A 22173-nucleotide genomic window follows, 5' to 3' on the forward strand; every position below is an offset into this window, starting at 1 on the left:
CAGACATGGGGAATGTGCAGTCGGTCTCCTACACTGGAGAAGATCATCTGAGAAACTCTTAGATAAACAGCAGAAACTTTTGAGTTCAGAAGTTTCCACATTTCCAAAAGAGAAAGCGGACTGTAACCTCCTCCCTTACATCCAAACTTGTAAAAGCCTCAGGATCTATGGGACTATCACATCTGCGAAATTGTTCCACATGATTCTTTGAGACCATCCCTCTGCCTGCAGGCTTCACAAAGGCTCTGGAAAAGGTGCTCCTCTCTCTTCTACCTCGGCCCTCACACAGGCTTCCTGAAGATTTTACCATAGATTAGGAAGACTAGCAGAAGTGCCCCACCCCTTCTTTATGGAGGTTTTCCAAGGAACTAGAGCTGGTTGTTTCTGTTCTGTCATGCTTTAGGCATTCAAATTATGCCCAGTAAAGCTTTCAGATGTCAACAGTTCATGTGGAAGACTAGATTTACTTTTTACTGTTAAGTATTAATTTGCTCTTGCAATATGCAAAGAAACAATTAGAATAATTCAATTAATTATGCAGTCACATATTGTAAGCTTCACAGTAGAAATACTGGCTCAGGGTATCATTCCCATTCATTGTTTCAGTGAATTTCCAACAACTCCACTCCCTTGTCTTTAGATTACTACCATCTCTCCACGCCCGTCCTTGCTGCTGCCGTAAGCATTACTATTTTCAGTCAACACTCATGAAGTTAGTTTCTTGTGTTACACCAGAGTTATGCTCTTCATTAAAAAAAGCTACTAACACAGCTAAATACACATGTGCACTTGTGAGCAGCACACCACAGCAATGAGCTTTCACTCACCTGAACAGTCAAAGGCTGAGTGTTCAGATTAGCAAGGATCCACCGGTAACAGCTACAAAATGGGAAAACACCATTTCCAACTCTGGACAGTGTTAGAGGAGTCAGAAAAATCTTAGAAGACAGACTTCAAAAACTTGCAAGCTTATACAGAAATGACGTTATGAATTTCAGTTATACTTTCCTGATAATTCAATACAATTTGCCAACAGCACAAAGCAGGAATATGGTGAAGGCTTTTAACTTAAAGTTAGGTGGGATTCTGTTTCTGCTTCAAACACAGTATTAGCAACACTGACCTCTCTATACTTAAGAGTTCTGTATTTCTCAACTTCAAAAATCCATTTTACTCTAAAGTCTGCTGTCTAATCCATAATTAAGGTATCTAAATAAGGTGCTGGGTTCTAAGACACATTGTGCACCCAACACTCTCCTCAAATGAGTTAGACTTGCTAGGTTTATTTGCACTTCTAACAAGGATTTAGACGTTCAATGTTAAGAGATGGTTTTGTTTTGCATTTCTTTCGGTAGGGGTTTTTCATTTGTTTGTTTGTTGTGGGTTGTTGGGGTTTTTTAAGCCTTGGCCATACTCACCACAAATGATAAAAAAACTACCATTAAAATAAATCCCTTAATAATTACTGCTTTCCAACAGACTGGTCCCTGTAGTTGAACTGTTACTTAATGTGCTTCAGCCAGCCTCTACTATAAAGGAATGGAGACACCCCAGGCAATATTCACACAACAAGTATTGGAACCAGCTGCTGCAGAGCCACCTTAGGAAAAAAAGGTTTCTCAATTTAATTGGGAAAACAGGAGGAAGCATAAATTTTACTGCCATTAATAACTTCAAGCAATCCCGATATGACTTTACCTCACCCTGATGGCTGGACATGTGCTTTTTGTTAGGGTCTCTGCCACATCTGACCCCTATTGTTTGCTCACTTGATCAGGTAAGAAAATGTATGTTGCTTTATAGGATAAACGAGGCCTATTAAAGTCAGAAAAAACACTGCAGTAGCCTATAAGAAGCTCCATTTTTCAACAGATGTGTGAAGCTCCATAATAAGTTCATTACAAAAAGGCCAAGCGAACTCATAAAGAGAACACATCTACTTTAAGCCTTCTTAAAAGAAACTTTCATAAAAGGAATAGAACATTAAAAACCCACAGCACTCCGTTAATTAGAGAGCAAAGTACTTCTTGGGTTTTTAAACAGCAGTCAACACATAATCCAGCTTGGCTGCATACCGTATCAAGACTCGATTGTTAAAGAAACCCAGCATACAACTGTTTGGCAATTCTTTGATTGCTCATTAAACCTAGCTTGTAAAGAACAGAAAAATTTCAGAGGAATTTCGGCAGTTTCCAGAAAAGATTTTACATAATAGAACTCTCAAAAATTCTATCAATGAACATAGTGAAGATGGACTCTCCAGCGAGGACCAAATCAGACTGTCAAAGTCGCCCTCTGCTCTATCTCCAGCTTAAATAAAGAACTCAGAGTTTGTAATTTGCAAACCATGGCACAGCCCTTAGACTTTTGCATAAGATCAGGTGCCTACTACTTCTCAGTGTACTGACATTTAGTCTTGGAACACTGAGAAATTGAGAACATCAGGCCAGGATACTCATATCAATAAGGCATATAAGCTCAATAAGTACTGTGACTGCCAAAACTGTACCACTGCAACTTGGGACTGATCACATTGTATCTCAGCATGCGGTATAACAAACACTCATTTACTTGCCTGAATACAAATCCACAAAGCCAATTCTCTTTCAGTCACTAATATGTATTGGAAAATATAACCCAAGATATTTACCGCCACCTAAAATCTTTTTGAGGTTGAACACCTTGGCACTGTGCAACACTTTCACAGCCACATGCACAATCCTTCTGCACTCCATGTCCCATTTGGGCCCAATCTGCAATTGGTACTGGTTTGTGACCTGCCCACTTTTCAGCTCACCAATACCCGTGTTCAGTCAGCCCTCGATTTTCAAGAGCAGCTAGCAACTTCAAGCAACCAAGGAGACACACTTCCGTCTGACTTGCGAGCATAACAGGTTTACATTCTTTAAGCATGGCTTGCTCTGGGAAGTGCATGAAAAAAAAATGGCATTTCAAGACAATATGCATTCAGTACACCTAAGAAAAATCCAGCAGCTCAAAGGGATGAATGCACACATCATAGAAAAAAAAAGTTTGCTTCCTGCATGCAGCCAGACAGACTCCTTTTACCCTTTGAGCTGCAACACAGTTCCCACTGCAACAGCTTTTGCACCATTCCCTATCATTCATAACCTTGTGAGAGGAATAACTAACTCAAAGGTGGACCCAGGAACTGAAGTACTGCCTGCCACACCTGCATACTGCCAGGAGCTCCTTCTGAAAAAAGGTCCACCAAGAAGTCTGCAGCCTGCCATAACACACACAGCAGCACTCAGCTGGTTCTGCTGTACAAACTTCCTGCTGTTCTCATGGAGAATGGAGAACTATTTGTCTCACTTCACAAAGGCTAAGAAACCACTCAGAACCAGCACAAAATAGCACCCTTATTAGAAGAATATGAATCACAAGCTGTGCGTGTATTTAAGAGAGCTGTACTAAAAATTTTGTATTTGGTTTGGCCAGTTAACTGAAAAACAAAGTGGATTTGGTCCAAACAAGGAGTGAGGTTTTTTCATTCTTCCTTATAGACAATGTTTTCTTCCGTTTGTTGCCAAGGTTACTTTAGAAACCAATCACACATCCAGGGGAAGACTTATGAAAAAGGGTAACGTTTCCCTTCTGTCCAGTGGATAAGCATTCCTAGGGATAAAGGATGTGAATGTGTTTATTCTTGAAGTTAAGCTCTACTTTTCTCCCTTTCAGTGAGAATACTTTTCCACGAGCTAATATGCTAACCACCACACTACTGTCTGTATTCAGAGCAAACCATTCCTCCACTCCACTCAAATATATGATGTGAAGCAAATGAGAGCACTGCAAGAGTGAAGCAAGCCTCCACAGAAGAGTCTATAGTGTGCTGCTTTGGTCTGTACTTCTGAGGTGATGATTAGAAGGCACTGAATCTGTGTTTTCCACATTTCAGGCAAATGTCTAGCTTAAACCACTTGGTGAATTCACGTGAATTCGCACCTTAGTCCACTGAAGCCATACTTCACTGACCCATAAAGCATTCACAGAGAGAATGTATAAAAAAAGAAAGATCTGTCTAAATACAATTTCTAAGTATTAAAGCAAAGCCACCAGCACCAAAAAAAAAAGTTCTCCACAAAGCCCTGGTGACTCAACAATTACAAGGGTTTTCTTAAAGAACTGAAGGCGCACAAAACAAAATCTCTTCTCATACCTCTAAGCAGCATGCGTATGGAGAAACATAAATACAGCAGGCCACAGCTCATAGGCCTCCACAGCTCTGTTCCAGCTTCTGATCTCAAGTCTGAAGCCAAATTTCCCTCAACTGCACCCAGTTCTTTGAGATCCAGAACACAACAAAGGCCAGCTGTAGTTGATTAACTTGGGTGCCCAGAGAGCGCAAGAGGAGTCTTGTATACAATACTTCAGACTTGTGAAGAGAAGCCGCAAAAACTAGCAAGTGGTGTTGACTGGCAAAGCTACATGGGGAAGCAGTCATTGGCACTATTAAAAAGGAAACCAAGACTAAGCAGAATTTCTCATGCCCATGCTTTCAACAGCAGCCTCAACACTCTGGAGTAAAAGAAAGAAGATGGTCCTTCTCCAACATATCCATGCCATACTGAGTCCGTTCCCAATAGCTCAGTTGAAGCTGGTCCAACTCCTCTGCTTCCAGCCTCCACCTACATTTAAGAGCCTTCCTGCACCCAAGCCACTAAATGTCCCTTGGAAAAGCAGCATATCTTCCAGAACTGCAGACTGCAACCACCTCACTGCTCAGCCCTAAACCACTGTCTGACAAATCCTGTCCTTTAATTCTTTGCAATCTCAACTCTCCCTTTAAACACCTACTACACTCATCTCAGACCCAATGCTAAAGACTCAAACACACAGCATGCACAAATGTTAAATTTCAGTAGGCCGAGTCAACAAACTTGACCTCTTGGCATTAGGAGCTGTATGGTAACTTGTCAACAGCTGTTGAGGTGTGTTAGCACTTTAAGGTGACCTGCAAATGTAAGCCGAAGGGTACTGACTTGAATAATGTGTGTTTAATACCCAAGTAACCCATATAAAAGGGGCATCTGGCACACGATTATTTTATTATCAAGGTTGTAGGCTTCCCTGAGACAGGATACACAAAGTGATGTATTTGAGAATTATCAGAATCACCATATGAAGAAAAAAAGTTTCACAAATCACAGAGCTGGCTTAGAAACAAGCAATACACAGTATTTCTACATACATTTTCTAACCAGCACACTGTAAAACAAGTATCAAGAATTTCTACAGGGAGGAGCTAGGGCAAACAGCACATGCCTCCATGCCAAAAAAAAAAAAAAAAAAACACAAACCCAAAAGGATCTGACTTCCAAGTCAAGCAAGGAAAGAAGAATCATCCATGGACCCACATGGACAGTGAAGCTTCTGGAAGTACTAGCAGAAGTACTAGCAGAACTTGCTGTAGATTACCCTAACAGCCACTTCAGGAACAGACTGCAATTTTAGCAGCCGGTTCTTCTGAGCTAAACAGCCTTCTGCACAAGCCTACTTACAAGTCCAAGAGAACGGTGTTTGAAGAGAAATTGTCCTCTCCACATTAGAATTGGACATTGGAAAGCAGATTTTTAACTGGTGAGTTTAGTCTGACTAATATTAAATGGAGAACAAATGGAAGCAGGGACTTCTCTCAGTAATTTGTGTTGTGCCATTGCTTGGCATGACAAGCACCCAGAGGCCCTAGCCTTCGACCACAGTGCTAGAACAAAAGAAACAAGTTCCTGCTTCAAAAAGCTTACAATGCAAGCTGAACCAGACTACCTAGCTTCTCTCTCAAACAAGAAGAAAATATTATTTCCTGACCAGCTCCACTTCTCAGTTTACTGCCAAACAACACTGTCGTGAGGGGAAGAAAAAAAAAAAAGTATAAAGAAGAGAGAGATTCCAAATGCCATTTTTCTTCTCCCTCCTAGCTCAGCCCAGAGGAGGACATCAAGTGCAAACATGGGTGTGGGGCAGAAAGCATAAAAAAAAGTCTGAGGCATTTCAGGATATATCAGGTAGCTGTTATATTAATCAGCAACAGGATTAAGGCTTCCAAACCAGTGTAAGTTTTCATGGTATTAACTTGTATAGTAAACAGCAATAAGGCCATGTTGAGGCTGAATATAAAACTGAGAAGGCAAACAACCCTACGAGACTACACAAAGCTAGAGGAGAAAGCTCACAGACTCACCATTGCATTTCACTTGTTCCAATCACATCTGCATACACTGGCTGCACTGGACTTAGGCACATCCCAAACCCAACATATCTCAGAAAGCTTTAATGACATCTTGCACCAGTGTTTCACACAAGATCCTCAAACTCCCACTTTAAAATGAGCACTCAACAATTCTGATGGCCAAATCTTGCTAAACTTTTAGTGTATCTGCCGGAGTGGCCTCTAGATAGCATCAGCCAAAAAGCACACAAGGAGCAATAAAATATCTCTCCTGAGAACTCTAGCTTATAACAATGATCAAATTAGACAATCCTCTGCTTTTCCCAAACTCATTATGTTCTCCATGGCTTTCCCGCACAGCCAACAAGAAGTTTCACTTGTATCTGTAGTACTCGCATGATCTTTACGCAACTTACAGACTGTCAAGCTGAATGTCTAAAAAGTAGTACTGCCTAGAGTTGAAGCTGACAAAGCTGGGAAATTTTTGATCTATCTGGACCATTAAGGTAACAAGAGACAGCAAATATATCAAGCTTCACAATTTTTTATTTTATTTTTTTTTTAAAAAGGTAGTTGGTATCCCATCAGCAAAGCTCTGTGAAGTTGCTGGCTGTTTTTCCTGGGTGCTCCCCCAGTACTACCAGCATCACCCACGTGTCAGCTACCTGAAAACCATGTGAACTATCAAAGTTATTTTTAAAGACCAGAAGACTCATTCAACAGTTTAACAGAACCTAACAATAAATCTGCTGGGAACCATGTAATTTTAAACTTCCACTTAAACCTGCATCTGAAAAGACGGTTTGAATGATAAAAAGTTAGTAGTGAGAAAGTTCTTTAGCAAAGAGAAAAGTGATGTAGCAACTTCTACGCACACTCTATCATGACGCACACAGTTTCACTATCCCTGCTGAAATGTCTATATTAGAACAAAAGAAAACATACCTAGAAGTGCAGTGAGTTTGGGAAGCAGACCAACTTGTACCATTTTATTTCTTAGGCCTGTGTCAAAGGAGAGATTTAGTAAGAGTCGAAGAGTGATGTTCAGCAGGTCTTCATGTTCACAGGGTACCATTTTCACAAGTTTTTCAACAATATCCATTTCAACCTGCATATCAATAAAAACAAAAATCTATAAGCCATCCAAACGTAGGTTTGTCTTCAATGTAAAAGCCCTCTCTGTGTTATATGTTCACACCCATGTGTATGCAAATACATATCCAATTTGTACCCACAATAGTGACTGTCAACACGTTTTCATCTGAAGCAACTTTGGTTACGTCTTTGTGGTTGAAGTCTTCTAAATTGGTTCAAAACCTTTTTTGAATCCAAAGAGTTCAGGTATCTTAGAAATATTCCTCGCAGTTGGAATACTGCAAGAATCTGGTCGAGACATCACTTGCAAGACAAAATTTTGGGAGGGCTGAGAACTCATTTAAACTCAAACACAAGCAGCCCTGGAGCAACTAACATTACAGCCAAAGAGATACCCAAACAAGAAAGGCAGAAAATTGGCATCCAGAAAGAATTTGAGACCTCTCATTATGAATTTCAAATGAACCCCTAGACAGAACTTTGCATGTGCTCTCAGAAGAGGCATACCATCCTGTACATTAATTTAATAAAAGCATGAAAATAATCTTGAAACATGTATCACTTTCAAATTAAGAAGTGGAATCCAGGAACTGAGAAGTGGTATCAGTTCCTGAGATCGTGTTCCCTTTACCAGCCAGAAAAGACATTTGAGCATTGACTGGCAAGACTTCAGAAAGTTTTTTATCATCTTTTAAGCATTAAGCAACATTTTTCTGCTTTTATTTGACATAACCTTTTAAATGCATTCATTTTCTGTTTCCCAGAACCTTCTTTGGCCAGAAGTAGCACATAAAATTACTTTGCATTCATCAAACTTTTGCATGTATGTAACTAGCCTTCCAGTTATACACACAACAGAATGAATACTAAGAAAAGAAACTACAGCTCTCCCCACACAGCATCAAACAACTGACTGGATATCTTTGATCAAAAATAATCAGATAGCACGAATTCCTACTTCACTGTTTTGAATTTAATATGGCACTCGAATACCAAAGGAAAGAATGTGCTATAAATATACATAGATTATTCAGTTTTACTTGAAATCGGATGTTGCACAACTAATCTTGCTTCATTTTGCCTTTCACATTTTTATGTTATTGCTTAATATAAATATTAGAACACCTTCTCCATTGGTAGGTTCTGTGGAGAAAAACGTATTGCGTCTATTGTCAGTAAGAAATGCTCAAACAGACAGCTGACCTGAAGCATACAAACCTTTTCAAAAGTCTTTTCAAAACTGTTAATGCGAGTTTCAAAACTGCAATAAAATAAATCTAACAATTTTGTTTCATTTGTCTTTCTACTAAATCAAGTGGAATGCAAAAGTGTGCCAGCAAATCAGTGGGCTGGAGAGCTAATTCTTGTTTTCCTAAAGTCCTTCAGGGCATTACACAAGTATAAACTAAACCAATGACCAATCATCTAATAAACAGTCTACATTCCCCCCCCAAAATGCATGCTTGGTGTCTGACTTTTGTTAAGAAATCAGATACCCATATATAAATAAGGGAGATACCTCTTGCCTGCAGTGTTTAGTGCATAGACATTCAAATGACAGTTCCAGTAACAAAGATACAATTAATTTCCTTTGCATTTACACAGATATTTTCATCTCACAATCCAAGTGTAACATTAATCTCAGATTACCTCTTTGATAAAAAAAATTATTTTCATTTATCAAACTGGCATAAAGGCACAGAAATGAAAACATGTATCTACTAAAAGCCATCAAGAAATCAGTAAAGAAGATACTGGGCTAGAGGCTAAAGAGAAAAAATAGCTACAATTTCAGAAGTTTGAGACTTCATCTAAAAAAACTTTATGATGAGCAACACTGCCTCCAGTTCTTACGAGCCACTGGCAGCATGAAGGAACAGTTGTGAGGTGCCTTTGAAGAACCAAGCTGACCTATGAAATACGAAAACTAACCTAGCAAACTGCAAAAGGATAACTGCCTCTCCCTCCCAGACAATACAGGGCAGAGGCAATATGTTGTCAAAAGAGTCTAGTTTGAGGGCAGGGTTATGGGCATCTCCAGCAGTGGGGCTATGACAAGACTTTGGGGCACTGGCTTCAAAATTTGGAATTTCCTATATCATATTTTGAGGTAGCTTCACTGTATGGCATGACAGTTCTTCAAAAGTTATTGCAGCGTGTTACACTGGATGTTGTACTTCTTTTCTTTTACTCATTTTACTAGTAACAAAGTAGGATAATCTGTGCTACAGATATTTAGCATGGGGTCAGAGATGTCTCCCTCTTCCCTCCAACCGCACAGTTTTCAGAGTCCATACCTTTCTGATATTGCAGTAGAGTGCTATGAGCCTTACCATATCATTTTTGTTCTCCATAAAAATGCTGAGTTTCTTCAAGAAAGATACAACCAGGATAAGCAGCTCAAAATTATCACGGTCCAGTGCTTTCACTAACATATGGACAATGTTCTTGTTTCTCATCTTCAGCTCAGTGCGAGTATCCTCAGCAAGATTTAGGAGCAGGTAAAGTGCAACTAACAAAGTCAAAGACAAATTACAACAACAGATCAAAGACAACAGAACTAACAAGCCTCTATATACACATTAAGTGCTTAAGACTTTCAAAAGTATTCAGCTCCCTCCCTGCCCAGTGCCTTTCGAAGGAAACTGACCATGCTTTTTATTCTCATTTAGAAAGCATTTAAAAGATTAATTCTAATAGTGGCTTTGAAAGTAATATAAAATCATGATCACTAGAATCTGTTTATATTCCAATGGGAGCTATTGAAAAGCTATGCCACTCAGATAATTTCAACCTAACATTAAGCTTATTTTAGTACAAAAACTTAAATAAGCAGAAGCTATTCAATGTGAGTCAGATACAGGCCAAGTTAAAAAAAAAAAGAAATCAAATGTACACAACACAAATACTCAACGCCGCCCAAAGCAACATATCGTGAGCAAAGAAAAGTTAAGTGGATCACTTTTGCTGTTTTCCCCTACGACTGTCTGACAGTATGCTAATGATTTTTAAAGTGATCTATCAATCTGATTAAATACTCATCTTTTCCCTATTCTTTGGCAATGCTCTTCCGTATTCATTCATGCATTTAGTATGTTTAAGACATCCTGGTTATGAAAATCATCCGATAGAACCCTCTATACACATTCACTAACAAGGAAATAATTTCCTGTTTGGATTTGGTACCTCTGAGCAGCTGTTCCTGCTTGACAACCAGTCCTTGATATTTCTTGTACGTTTTCTCATAGTCCTTTTTCAAGGTTTGATTTTCAGGATCTTCATCAAGTAAATCACAAAAGTTAAGGAGTTCAGATAAATGTTACAGAGCCTAGATGACTGTGTATTGTCCTCAAAGGTGTTATTCATTCACTAGTAAAAAGCAAGAGATCTATGGAACAGCAACTATAAAGACACTACCGTAGCAACAACTTGCTACATCTGTAATATACAGCATTATTTTTTTTCTTCTCCTAGTCCTGGATGTATTACATCCTAATAGTCAGCACAAACATTCTTAAGACATACTGCTGATAAAACTTTTTTTTTCTTGTGTTGTTTTAGTAACTACAGCTTAGTTGATGTACGCTCATCTCATATAAGCCAACAACAGCTATCAAGTCAGAAGCCATCAAGCTGTCCCAGCATATCAAAAGGATATCAGCTTTCTTCTTTTTAGCAAGTTCTTCCTGCCAAAGCTCATGTCTCTTCAGTTCATGGTCTATGATATTCATACACAAGGCTCCAATTTTGTAGTGTGTTATTATTCCATGAAATTGAGAAAAACTACATTGAAGAAAACACATCTGTGAGAAAAAAAATAAATACAAACCACCCTAAATCTGTTTTGACATCTACGGTAGCAGTGCCCCAATTCTGCATCACTTGTATTAAAAAAAGGTATTTACTCTGTGCCCCATTATAACACTTCTTTATTGGAAAATTATTTCAAAACAAGAACAATTCCTGAAAACATGAATATTTTTTCCAAACTTGTGGAAAAACAAGCAATAGTTTTCTGTTCCAAGTCAAAATAAAAGCACATTCCAATTTTCATGCATAAAGGAAAATCCAATCAGCCCCACTTTTCATAATATAAGTGTTTCAGAGGACCGTCCACTCACCGTTAATATCATAGAGGTCTAAAATCAAGTTGCAATGCAAATTCTGTTTGAATTTTTTCTAGGCAGGGTATGCTGAAACACTGGTATATCTAAATAAGAGCAAGCACTCATTTCAGTTTTTAATACTGTTTCTTCCTTGTAGGAATGCTAAAGGAATTAAAAGCTGGCAGCTCAGCCTGTAAGCTATGGGTCAGAATCCTTACTGGTTTCTTTCTGGCTCTGCTACACACTGCCTCACCATGGGGGTTCTTTTTTGTGCCTCCATTTTGTCACTTATAACAAGCATGTTTCTCTCTCAACAAATTTTTTGCCCGTTTCAGCGAGGTTTTAACACTGCCATGCAGAAAGCAAATGAAAAGCCACTAAGCAGAGAGAAGTTTCTTATGTTCCTATACGCAGAGGCTCTGCACTCACCTTGAAAAGCAGAAGAAAATATAAATGATATTGGTAGCAAGTTCCACGCTTTGTTTCCAGTCCTCCCTCAACACTCTAGCCAATGCACCCAAGGCAGTTTCTGAAGTGAAACAACATTTAGATAAGCATCAGCATTTCACTTCCCTGTTTTTGTATTGTGAGACTTAGAATTTGAATACACCTTATTCCACATATATCAAGTTTTCCAATGGAAGATTTTCAGAGGTACCTCATTTTAACAGGTAACACTGCTCACAAGTTCTGTTTGGAGATGTTACTAAAATAGAGTACCCTGGGTGGTCATCCACTTGCAAACCATAAGAGGTGACATGCAAGAGAACTGCAACCTAACACCAAGGTCAACTTAAAACTACTACTAAACTGAAGATCTTGTGGTCTCTGCCAGCTGCATGTTGCATACTACACTGTGGCTGCCTACTACACTACTACCCCTACCTAAAACCATTACTTTTACTTCCAAATCCCCTTAAAATTCTACCTTGACAACTATCGTTTTTCATGCACTTCTATTTATTTCCCTCCCCATAGCAACTCTATATTATTTAATGATTTTATTTATATTTCCTCTTGTCATACTTCAGGTTACTTTTCCTCTCTGAATCACTTATCTTTTCTGTTCACTTTCCCCTATCTAGTCCCTCTTCATGTACACCATGTTACACGATCAGAATGAGAAAAGCAGCAGCTGGCAATTTCAAGCACTGGAATATTCACAACAACTCATGGGGACAAGCCATTATTTGATGGCTTACTATTCCCCTTCACTTCCAATTCTTACAATAATCTTGCTTACTGACATCACAGGATGGGTCGAGTACATACTGGAGTAACCATTTACTTGAGGAATGTGGGAGTACAAGAGCTCAGTAAAAGAGACAAAGGGGACAAGTTAAAAAATTAACTGAATTAAGACACTAACCTACCATCATTTCAGAAGTCTGGTTTAGATTGCCCTTATCTTTTGTTTGTCTGACACCTTTACAGAGTGTAAGGTCCTTTTTTGCCTCAGAAGAAAGGGACAATGGGAAATAATAATGCATATACATGTACACATATGTACTTACCAACACGCATTATTCCACACTGATGTAGCTCTCAAAATGCACATGGGACAGCACATACGTATGCAGACACAAAATGACAGCAATGCGAATGTGCTATCATGCATTCCAGTAAGATTTTAAAATGGATCCATAAGCAAAAAGAGTATGGTGTGCTAGTGAAATACTTGGGTGATACACCCATATACAATTTATTAATTCTCTTGGAAACTAGACACCTAAACTTATGTCAGCCTGCAAACCCCAGTTTCAAAGCAAGCTTCCTGATCTTCAGGATATAACCCTACATTCTCTTGTTCCAGCAGCAATGCCAAATGAAGTTAATTTAGCATCAAAGTAACTAGGTTCAGAAAAAACAGATGAAGCCTTTTGAGGGCAGGACAATTTCTGTTAGGCCCACCTAAGAACAATCTAAATGGCATCCATTTGTAGACAGATCCAACTGGGCTTTGACATCCAGCTTATTACATACTGAGAAGCACAGCCTAGCAAGTTAGAGAAAATCCCAAATTAAGAGAAGTTACCATTTGTTTTTAAAATTACCATTGATAAGCAGTTCTTCCAAATTATCAGGATTCCTAGCCAGCTGCAGGATGAGGGCAGAGCCACGCACCTTGTCAGGAATGTCCTCATACAGTAACTCAATGTACTCATCCATGTCATTGATGTTGGCAACTTCGTCAATCTGAGAGTAGTCGTAAACAAGGGTTTCACAGAGAAGGACAGATGTCAATCCAACGCAATCAATCACAACATTATTCAATCACAAGACAAAAGAGTGCACACCTTTGAGTTAAGATCTTAGGAAAAAATAAAATACAAGGAAAAAAATTCAACACATCCAGAATCACTGCTAATGAACACCAGGAAATCTGAGAAGATTTAATTACAAAAAACAAAGGATGCTCAGACACAACTCCCTGCGTCCCGTCCGATGTTCCAGACCTCACTTGCTGTCCTGCTGCGTGTTATAGCTGGAGGGGGGGGGGGGGGAAGTATGCAAGTCAAATATTTTACCCTTTATGGAGATAATTTTTATTCCATTGTGCAGTATTTCCAAACCAAGTTCTTTGTTTAAAAAACAAGCAGCAAAAAAACCTGAGAATTCAGCATTTCCTCTCCCCTCCTCCCTTATATAACCACTTAAGTAAATGGGGTTTACATTTCTTTTCTAACACCAATATTTACCTCCATTCCTTCAAATGGGGGTGGATCTTTTGGCTTACTGGATTTCTCTTTTTTTTCTGTAAAGAAAAAGACATGGTTGCAGTTAAGTCACACATATTCACAGATGAAAAAAAATACCCAGTATTCTCATAGTAAACATACTGGTTAAATCAAGGTCAAAGTCCTTTTGTGTTCAGCTGACCAGCCAAACTAACACAGCTAAGGTATGTCAGGTTCCTGAAGCGGAACAGCCCACAGGGAGCAAAATAAACCCTCAGATCCCTTTCAGCTATTCAGTATAAATGATCAGCTACAGCCCAGTCAGCTGGGGAGACAGAGGGTAACGCACCTTAGTGCAAGCCAAGTGACAAAACTCACTTCCACAGTGACATACCTTAGCAGCTTTGATTCTGCCTGTACACTGTGGCAAAGCAGCCCTGTGATACACCAAGACATATATATAGAATAAAAGAGGGTAAACATCCAAAGCAGTTACAATTAGGGCATGTAAATAACATTAATCTTAGTTTTAAACTCATCCCATTAAGGTAAGAATCCAATTGAGAACAAAATTTACCATTTTATGATTGCAAGGAGCCTTGCTAACCACAAAGTAATGCAGGGTCAGGTGTTAAATATGAAACTGTCCCCTGAGCAGAAAGTTTAAGACAAACTTAAGACATAAATAGGACCACCAGGATGCCAGGAACTTAAGAAGATGAGAGAACTACCCCAAGCAGTCTGCTACACTGTACCCAAGTCTGTTACACTCCGAAACTCCTCACTCCAGCTTTACAAACAGCGCTAATTCAGCCTAGGAACACTATCTACCCTTGCAACAGGTGATGACAGATCTTTCTAGGGAGATACTAGTACAATCCCTTGATGTCACGGGCAAGTGCAGATGCAACATGAAGAGGCCGCACCAAACAGTGGAATCTCTACCTCTCAAGGCCTGCTATAGCACAGGGCAGCCAATAAGAAGCATCCATACTAAGTTTAACTAACAAAAATATACACTTCGGTTGTTAGAAAGGTAAGTCCCTCCCTCCAGTTTTCCAAGTGTGATTTAACTATACATCTTCCCCGCTCTCATTACCTCTGGAGAAGTCATACATCAAGCAGGTTCGGATCTCAGCTAGAAAAACCTCACACAGTAGTTATTCAATGCTGAAGCAGCCGTCCCAAGCTACTTTGTTCCTGTATTATTTACCTTTTCCCGCTGAGGCATCTCTGCGATTCTGCAGATAGTACAACAGCTGTTCTACCTCTGCAAGTTTGGAGGGGTGAATGAGCTTGCATTCTTCAACCACCTTTCGAGCCAGGGAAGCAATGTCTGTATTTGCATTAAGACTCTTTAGCCGAATGCTGCAACACAGATAGGTCTCTTCTCAGTTGTTAAATTTGTATATCTTCAGTCCTTCAATTTATGTTTACACAGTCATTAATTTCTTGAAGCAGAAATGTGATCCCGATACCCCCAAAGCCCATCCTATGGCTTACAAAGGAAATGCGAAAGCAGTGGCTCTCTACAACTCCAAATGGCAAGTAACTGTCAAACAGATTTGACAGAGCATAACCGTCCATCAGCTGACAAGCAGCAACACTAAATGCAGCTGTACAAACAGATCCCTTGTAACTGCTGTAAGACACAGCAGCCAGTAATTTATTTGCAATACACCCCCAAAAAAAGCATGCAGGACTGCAAAGTAGTACTGCATACACAAAAAAACCAAAATGAGAAATGGCTACGGGTGTTGACTACACAGGAAGGTTCCGTTGTGGTGCCTGCAGATGCAGTGTCAGCAGTCTCCCATAGATTTGTCAGACCTGCAGTCAGGTCCACAAGCAATGAGCAGTAAGAAATCTCTGTGGGCACTAACAATAGGATGGATCAAAGGAATTCCACCATGTTGCAGATGCAAGCTATGTTGAGTCATCTGAAAAAAGATGAACATTTCTGATATCTGATATTTAAGACAATTTAAGGATTCTCTTCCCCCCCCCCTCAATTATTCTTCTTACATTGCATTCAGACAGGTAGCTACTTCAGCTCAAATTTTCAAAAAGAATTCAGTATAGAGACAAAACCCAGGAAATGTCCAAACTTGCAGCTTGGAAACTAAATTTATGATAATTCCGTGGGCTTTTCCAATGGGGAATATTTTAATGCTCTTAAAAGAGAAATACTAGGCAAAACTAAAACACAGGTACTATAGTGAAATCACTAGCAGGGGTGACAGATCAAAACAACAGGAGAGCCAACAGCTAAAGCATAAGGCTGTCAGAAGGTTCAATAGTATTGCTTGCTCCAACATTAACCATCATTTGAGTAGGAACCAATCACTTCTCTCTACTTCAAGTTCTCACCACATAAAATGGGAGTAATCACTTTTCTTTACAAAACACCTTGAAGTACATAGATGAAAAAGTTTACAACATGTGTTTTAGTTGTTAACTTTCCTAGGCACACATTGTTTCCTGGCTTCTAAACCCTCTGCTAATCTAGCACTGAGTTTTATAAAGATTAGAACATATTATTTCTTACAGGCTGTTGATGCTTTGAGTTAGTGAATTTATGACTCTACGAAAAACAGAAAAAAAATCCTATCAGAACATGCTAAAATGACCTTACATTTTCTGACACTCCTTGCGCTCCCCCAGCATGGGGTCTCCCAGCTCTCCCAGAATCGTTGCTTCCACTTCATAGTGGACAATGAGGGCTTTCTCAGATGGATGAACATCTATGTTGCCTCCTTTTACCTTCCTGCCACAAATAATAAAAAAATGAGTTACTGATTAAATGAAAAGCTCAGAAAACATATCAGAACATAGATCAGTAACAGCCACCTGTCTCCTGTTCTATTCAGACCCTAAACCCAAGCACTGCCCTCCTTGCACACCATATTTCATTTCACACAGCTGTAGCAAAGCTTAGTGATAGTGGCTTATCCTTAACTATTACCTCTAGTACGTACAGAAAGACCCAAGCCATTGGTGAAGCCTTAGTCACAGATGTAAGGAAGAAACAGGATAAATCTTTGATTTCTGAGTCTCCCAGCTCTCTTAAGGAACTACAATCAGGAAGAAGATGCATTTCACAGAGGTGGTGAATTTCCCAGTTGATTCCCAATTATATTGTCAGTATTGAGAAATCTTCTGCTAATGACATTGATCTAGCACAGTCATTTACAAATGGAAATTTTTCCTCAAGGACTCACCTGACTAAATCTTAACAGTTAAAAAACCTACGAAGAATGAATTCAAAGTAATTTGTATTTCAAATTAACTATTCTCTCCTGAAGCACGAACATCTTTGCTATGTTCTTTACCTCACTGTGTGTGTTGCCAGGCTCAGGGGATTACCAGATCAACAGCTGCCATCAACAGGTATAAATTAAGCATGTCTACCTGCTTTTCTACAGCTACAGATATTTTGGAAAAGCATTCTCCAGGAAAGCACTCTGGGTACATCACTGCCAAAAGGGCCTATCCTGCTCTCTCCTCCTTTGTGCCAGCAACCCCATGTCCACATAGATACAAGGCCATAAGGAGAGGCCGTGGATCAAAGGCCGTAAAGATACATTTCATTTCTGTTTTCAAGCAATGGGAGAACCACATCCAGAGATTTTAGTTACACATTTCTGACTTTGGTAGTAAAGCTGACACTTGCCCATTTTCGCCTTGGTATTGCCAACAGAGTATGTACAGCCACACCACAAATCAGGCTGCTAAAACACCACAGACGAAAAACAACTCCCTAATGTGGGTTTGGGTTTTGGTGTGTGGGTGGGGTTTTTGGTTTGTTTTGGGATTTTGTTTGGGAGATGGTTTTTTTCAGACAGATCATGTCAATAAACAGATTTACAGGTGGCTTCACCAGTAGTTGTATCAGCATAAATGAGACAGCAGCTAGCTATGGCATTGGGACAAATAGACCAGGGAAATCTACTTCAGCCTCACAGTGCTGGAAACATTACCAAATCCGGATGCAGCCTTCAGTGTAACCACTCTCTTCAGAAAATATTTGCAATGTGTGTCTCCATCTACCCCGCTACTATGGTGGCAGCTTTTCCTTCTGCAGAACAAAACTGCAAAAAATTTCTTTTTCTTGAGATAGAGCTGCCCAAAAAAACCCACAAACCACAGAAAGGTCTGCTGTGGGAAACAAAAAGTCTAGTTCAAGTACCAGCCTTACAAGGGCATAAAGCTACCAGGCAAACAAATATAGCTCACTGCTAAAGAGCAGCATCTTCCTTGATGAGACTGTAGCAGAACTCCATTTAACACTTAAGATTTTTTTTGAAGATACTTGTGGCTTTTTCCCTTTAGTGGTACTTTGAGGCAAATGCTTCACTACAGACTGTTCTCACAGGGTCCAGCCTTGCAGGGCAGAAAGCTTACAGCATATCTATTTCAAAAGAAACTGGCTCTTGCTCCTTATCCCCAAAAATATTTCCCCCATATTTAGACCTACCAGGAGATCCCAACCACAAATGCTCCTCCTGACAGTCAATGCTCCATTAAGTGACAGCTTGGTAATATTTAGGGATAAAAAGAACAAGATTGGTAGAGAAGCGGCCCGAAGGAGTTCAGCATAGTTCTACAAGAACTAAGGTGAACTAACCGTTCATAATTGCCAAAAGGATTAGATCTTCCCATGTCTTCCCTGCTCCTGGCAGTCACCTTGGTTCAGCGTGAGGGCTTGTCAAACCCCTTCACAGCCAATTCCAGCAATCCAACAGAGAACGCTTCATGTTTTGGGTAGACAGAGTTTTTCAGTGCGTTACTTAATTCAAATGTTCTATAGAAAGGGAATAACGCTTCTATAAAGGGCTAAAGAAGGGTAAAGAGGAAGGAGTGAGACCTCCTTCTTCTGGCAGCAGTAAACCACTGATGAGCTTAGCAAACCAGCAGAACCTCAGCTTAAGACTGCTTAAAAGGTTTTAGCATTTCCCCTGTTTAATTCTGTCCTTAAGAGGAACAGATGGGTAAGCTGAAGAATTTAGAGCCACAGAGATTTTCTGCCCTCTCACGTTGACAACCACCATCATTACTTGAGGTATTTCCTAGCTAAGAGTCACAAATCTATTCACATCCAAGTTCCCCCTCTGATAAAAATATTACCCTGTGAACTGCTTGAAGACCTATACTAAAATGCACTACCCAGCTACTGAAGTTGTTTTCCGTTTGGAAAACATTGCATTCAAACTGCCAGCATCACTCAAAAAAATTATTTTAAAAAAAAAGTATTTAGAGAAACAATCCCCCCTCGAATTAACAAACACGTTTTACCGATTTTCTGTCCATTTTGAGTTTGTAAGTCACTTCCTAAAACATTTAAAAATACAGACATTCTTGTAACTGGTAGAAGCAGCAATGCACTGGGGAGCTCTCACACATCAGCCTATCCTTTCACTTCAATTCACTGCCCGCTTCATCAACAAGAATCCTGCTGTATGAACGGTTTAAAAGAGGAAGGCCTTTTCTACAGACAAAAGCCGTGCTAGCTGAGCTGACATAACTGAAGCTGGTGTGTGAATACCCTTTATTAATTCCTTCAGGGGGCAAAAGCAAAACCAAACTATCCTAATTACAAGTGGCACAATCTGCATACATGGATAAGGCTGAAAATCTAGTAACAAATCCCAGCAAGTCAGACTTGGTGGGAGGATGACTGCTCGTGGAAGATGACAAAGGGAAATAGGGATCAGAGGAGCATTAGACTTGCACGCAATCCTAGTCACGTTACACAGCACAACAGATGTTTTTTGGTTTGTGCTCCCTAAAAAGACAGAAAACCCAACTCTTTGCAGGGATGACTACAAAATAAAGAAGATTTCTCAAAAATCACATAAAATGGCACAAACAGAACACGCAAGGCTAAAAATAGATGCTGCTTTAAAGTTACAGCTATTTATTTAATTACAACTAGCCATTTGATTTTTATCTGTCATCACATTTATATGACAGAACTAATGTTCAAAGATTATCAAGAAGTTTTTTTCTCCATTGTTTCTATTTATGGGTCTTAATATGTGGTATATGAGCAAAGGGGGGAAAAAAACCAACAAACCCTAGCCAGCCTAAACAGCAAGTTTATATACTTATAGCAGCAGTTAATAACTGGAAAAAAAGTTAAAAAAAAAATAAAAATAATCAAAACCCAAAGAAAGAGCAGGAACTCCACAGGACTCAAGATGTGATGCATAAAATCACCCACATGGCAAAAAAAAAGTGACAGTGTTCACACATCACATCTTAACACAGGCCTAGATGGCCTGACATCTTCCAGGACTGCTAGCACTTTTGCTCTGAAACAACTGATGGAGATTCAGTAGTTGTCTATACATACCCTATTCTTTAGGCTGACCGGTCTCACAGACAAGTAAGACGGGATAAAGGCACTATTCATTCATCATATCTTCAACATCACACTGAGATCAGCCAGCTTTACACACCACAGTTCCTCCCAGGTCCATCCCAACTCCCAAACCATTCAATTCATCCCAACTCATTGCCTGCCCCGCCCCGCCCCCCCCCCCCCATCCCCAATCTGCCATGCCATACTCTAACATCTCCCCCAAATCAGTTCATCTTTCCCAGCTGCACCCTGAACCTGCCCTTATTGCCTCACATTCCCTCCCCTGGTCCCTAGCCTGCCTGTTCCCTAAAGCAACTACCTGCCCTATCCCAACACCCACACAACCCTCCTCACTCATCACCTAACAGCATCTATTACACTCCTCCCAACTTGCTGCCACCTCAGTGCATCACCCCAAACACAGACCATCAAGTGCCACCACAGCCACCCCCACACCAGTGCATCCCTCCAAACTACATTCCGTTACCACCAGCACGCCATCTCTCAAGCTACCCTACACCTACTTTATCACCTTCACTCATTCCCTAACCCAGCCTCCTGAGCCCCCTGCCCACCAGCCACCCCTCAGCCTGCCCCAAACACGACTCCCATTCCCCAACCACTCACCCCAGCACCTCCCACCCACACCATAACCCCCAGCCATACCCCAAACCAGCCACTCCATCCCAATCCCTCCACCCACCTCAGGATCTCCCTCTCAAAACACTCCCCATTCCCACCTCCCCACCCACAACCTCCCACCCATCCCCAAGCCAGCCCCCCCACCTGCAACACCTCAGCCCTAGGGCCCATCACCTCCCCACTAACCCTTCCTACCCTCCCTGCCCCACAACTTCCCCCTCAGCCCCCACCACAGCCTCGGCTCCCTCATACCCCCCCACCCCTAACCTCCCACCCAGCCCCCCCATCTTCAACCCCTCAGCCTCACGCCCCACCACCTCCCCACCCCACAACTTCCCCCCCAGCCCCCACCACAGCCTAAAACCCCTCAGCTCCCTCATAACCTCCCACCCAGCCCGGCAACACCTGTCTCCCACCCCGCAACCTCGCCCGCCCCACAGCGTCCCACCCGACACCGCGCCGCCCCTCAGGACAACCTGCCGCGCCTCAGCCCCACGCCCGGCCGCTACCACAACCTGCCGCGCCCCGGCCCCACAACAGCCACCCCCCCTCCTCCCCAGCCAGCCTCCCCGATTACCTCTTGAGGTACCGGGCGTCCTCGCCCTGCATGGCGGCGGGGAGGGGAAGGGGGGGGAGGCCTCAGCAGGGCGCGGCCCCGCAGCGCTGCTGTTACCAGGGTGAGCGCAAGCCCCGCCCGCGGGCTCCGAGCGCGCATGCGCCACCTCCACTGCCCGCGGCGGCCACCGCGCACGCGCACTGCGCGGCCCCGCCACCCACCCGCGCCGGGGACGAAGGGGGGGGGCGCTGTCCCGCCGGCCTGAGGCGTGAGGCGCGAAGCGGCCTCCACACCCCGTGTCCGCCTCACTCGGAGGCCGCTGCACGAATCCTGCTGGCACCCCTGGATGTGCCGTGACATGATGGCTGGGGTCCCCCGTGCCCTTCAGGGTGCAATGGCAGGGCAACAGCCTTCGCCTGCTACGCCAGGTAAGACCCTGGGTCTGAAGCACTTATAGCCCAGGGGGTATAGCAGACCCCTCTGAGGGCCAGGGCTGTGCCACAGGCCTCAGCACCCCGCAGGGCCATTATCAAACCCCT

At 41.5% G+C, this 22173-nt stretch overlaps 1 protein-coding gene across 1 annotated transcript in view; it reads right to left on the minus strand.

The window, feature by feature from the left end:
* KIFAP3 (kinesin associated protein 3) overlaps window positions 1–21786 on the minus strand; it is a 71202-nt gene extending 49416 nt beyond the window's left edge. Inside the window, exons 1-10 of the mRNA XM_040610645.1 lie at window positions 21656–21786; window positions 16708–16839; window positions 15286–15440; window positions 14094–14149; window positions 13449–13590; window positions 11824–11923; window positions 10947–11071; window positions 10475–10573; window positions 9622–9800; window positions 7139–7301 (exon numbers count right to left, since the gene is read on the minus strand). Of these exons, the coding sequence (XP_040466579.1) occupies window positions 7139–7301; window positions 9622–9800; window positions 10475–10573; window positions 10947–11071; window positions 11824–11923; window positions 13449–13590; window positions 14094–14149; window positions 15286–15440; window positions 16708–16839; window positions 21656–21687 (1183 nt within the window). The 5' untranslated portion in view covers window positions 21688–21786. The remainder of the gene's footprint in view (window positions 1–7138; window positions 7302–9621; window positions 9801–10474; window positions 10574–10946; window positions 11072–11823; window positions 11924–13448; window positions 13591–14093; window positions 14150–15285; window positions 15441–16707; window positions 16840–21655) is intronic.
* Between the last annotated feature and the right edge of the window lie 387 nt (window positions 21787–22173).

The sequence above is a fragment of the Falco naumanni genome, chromosome 11 (assembly GCF_017639655.2).
Source record: "Falco naumanni isolate bFalNau1 chromosome 11, bFalNau1.pat, whole genome shotgun sequence".
NCBI classification, from domain to species: Eukaryota; Metazoa; Chordata; class Aves; order Falconiformes; family Falconidae; genus Falco; species Falco naumanni.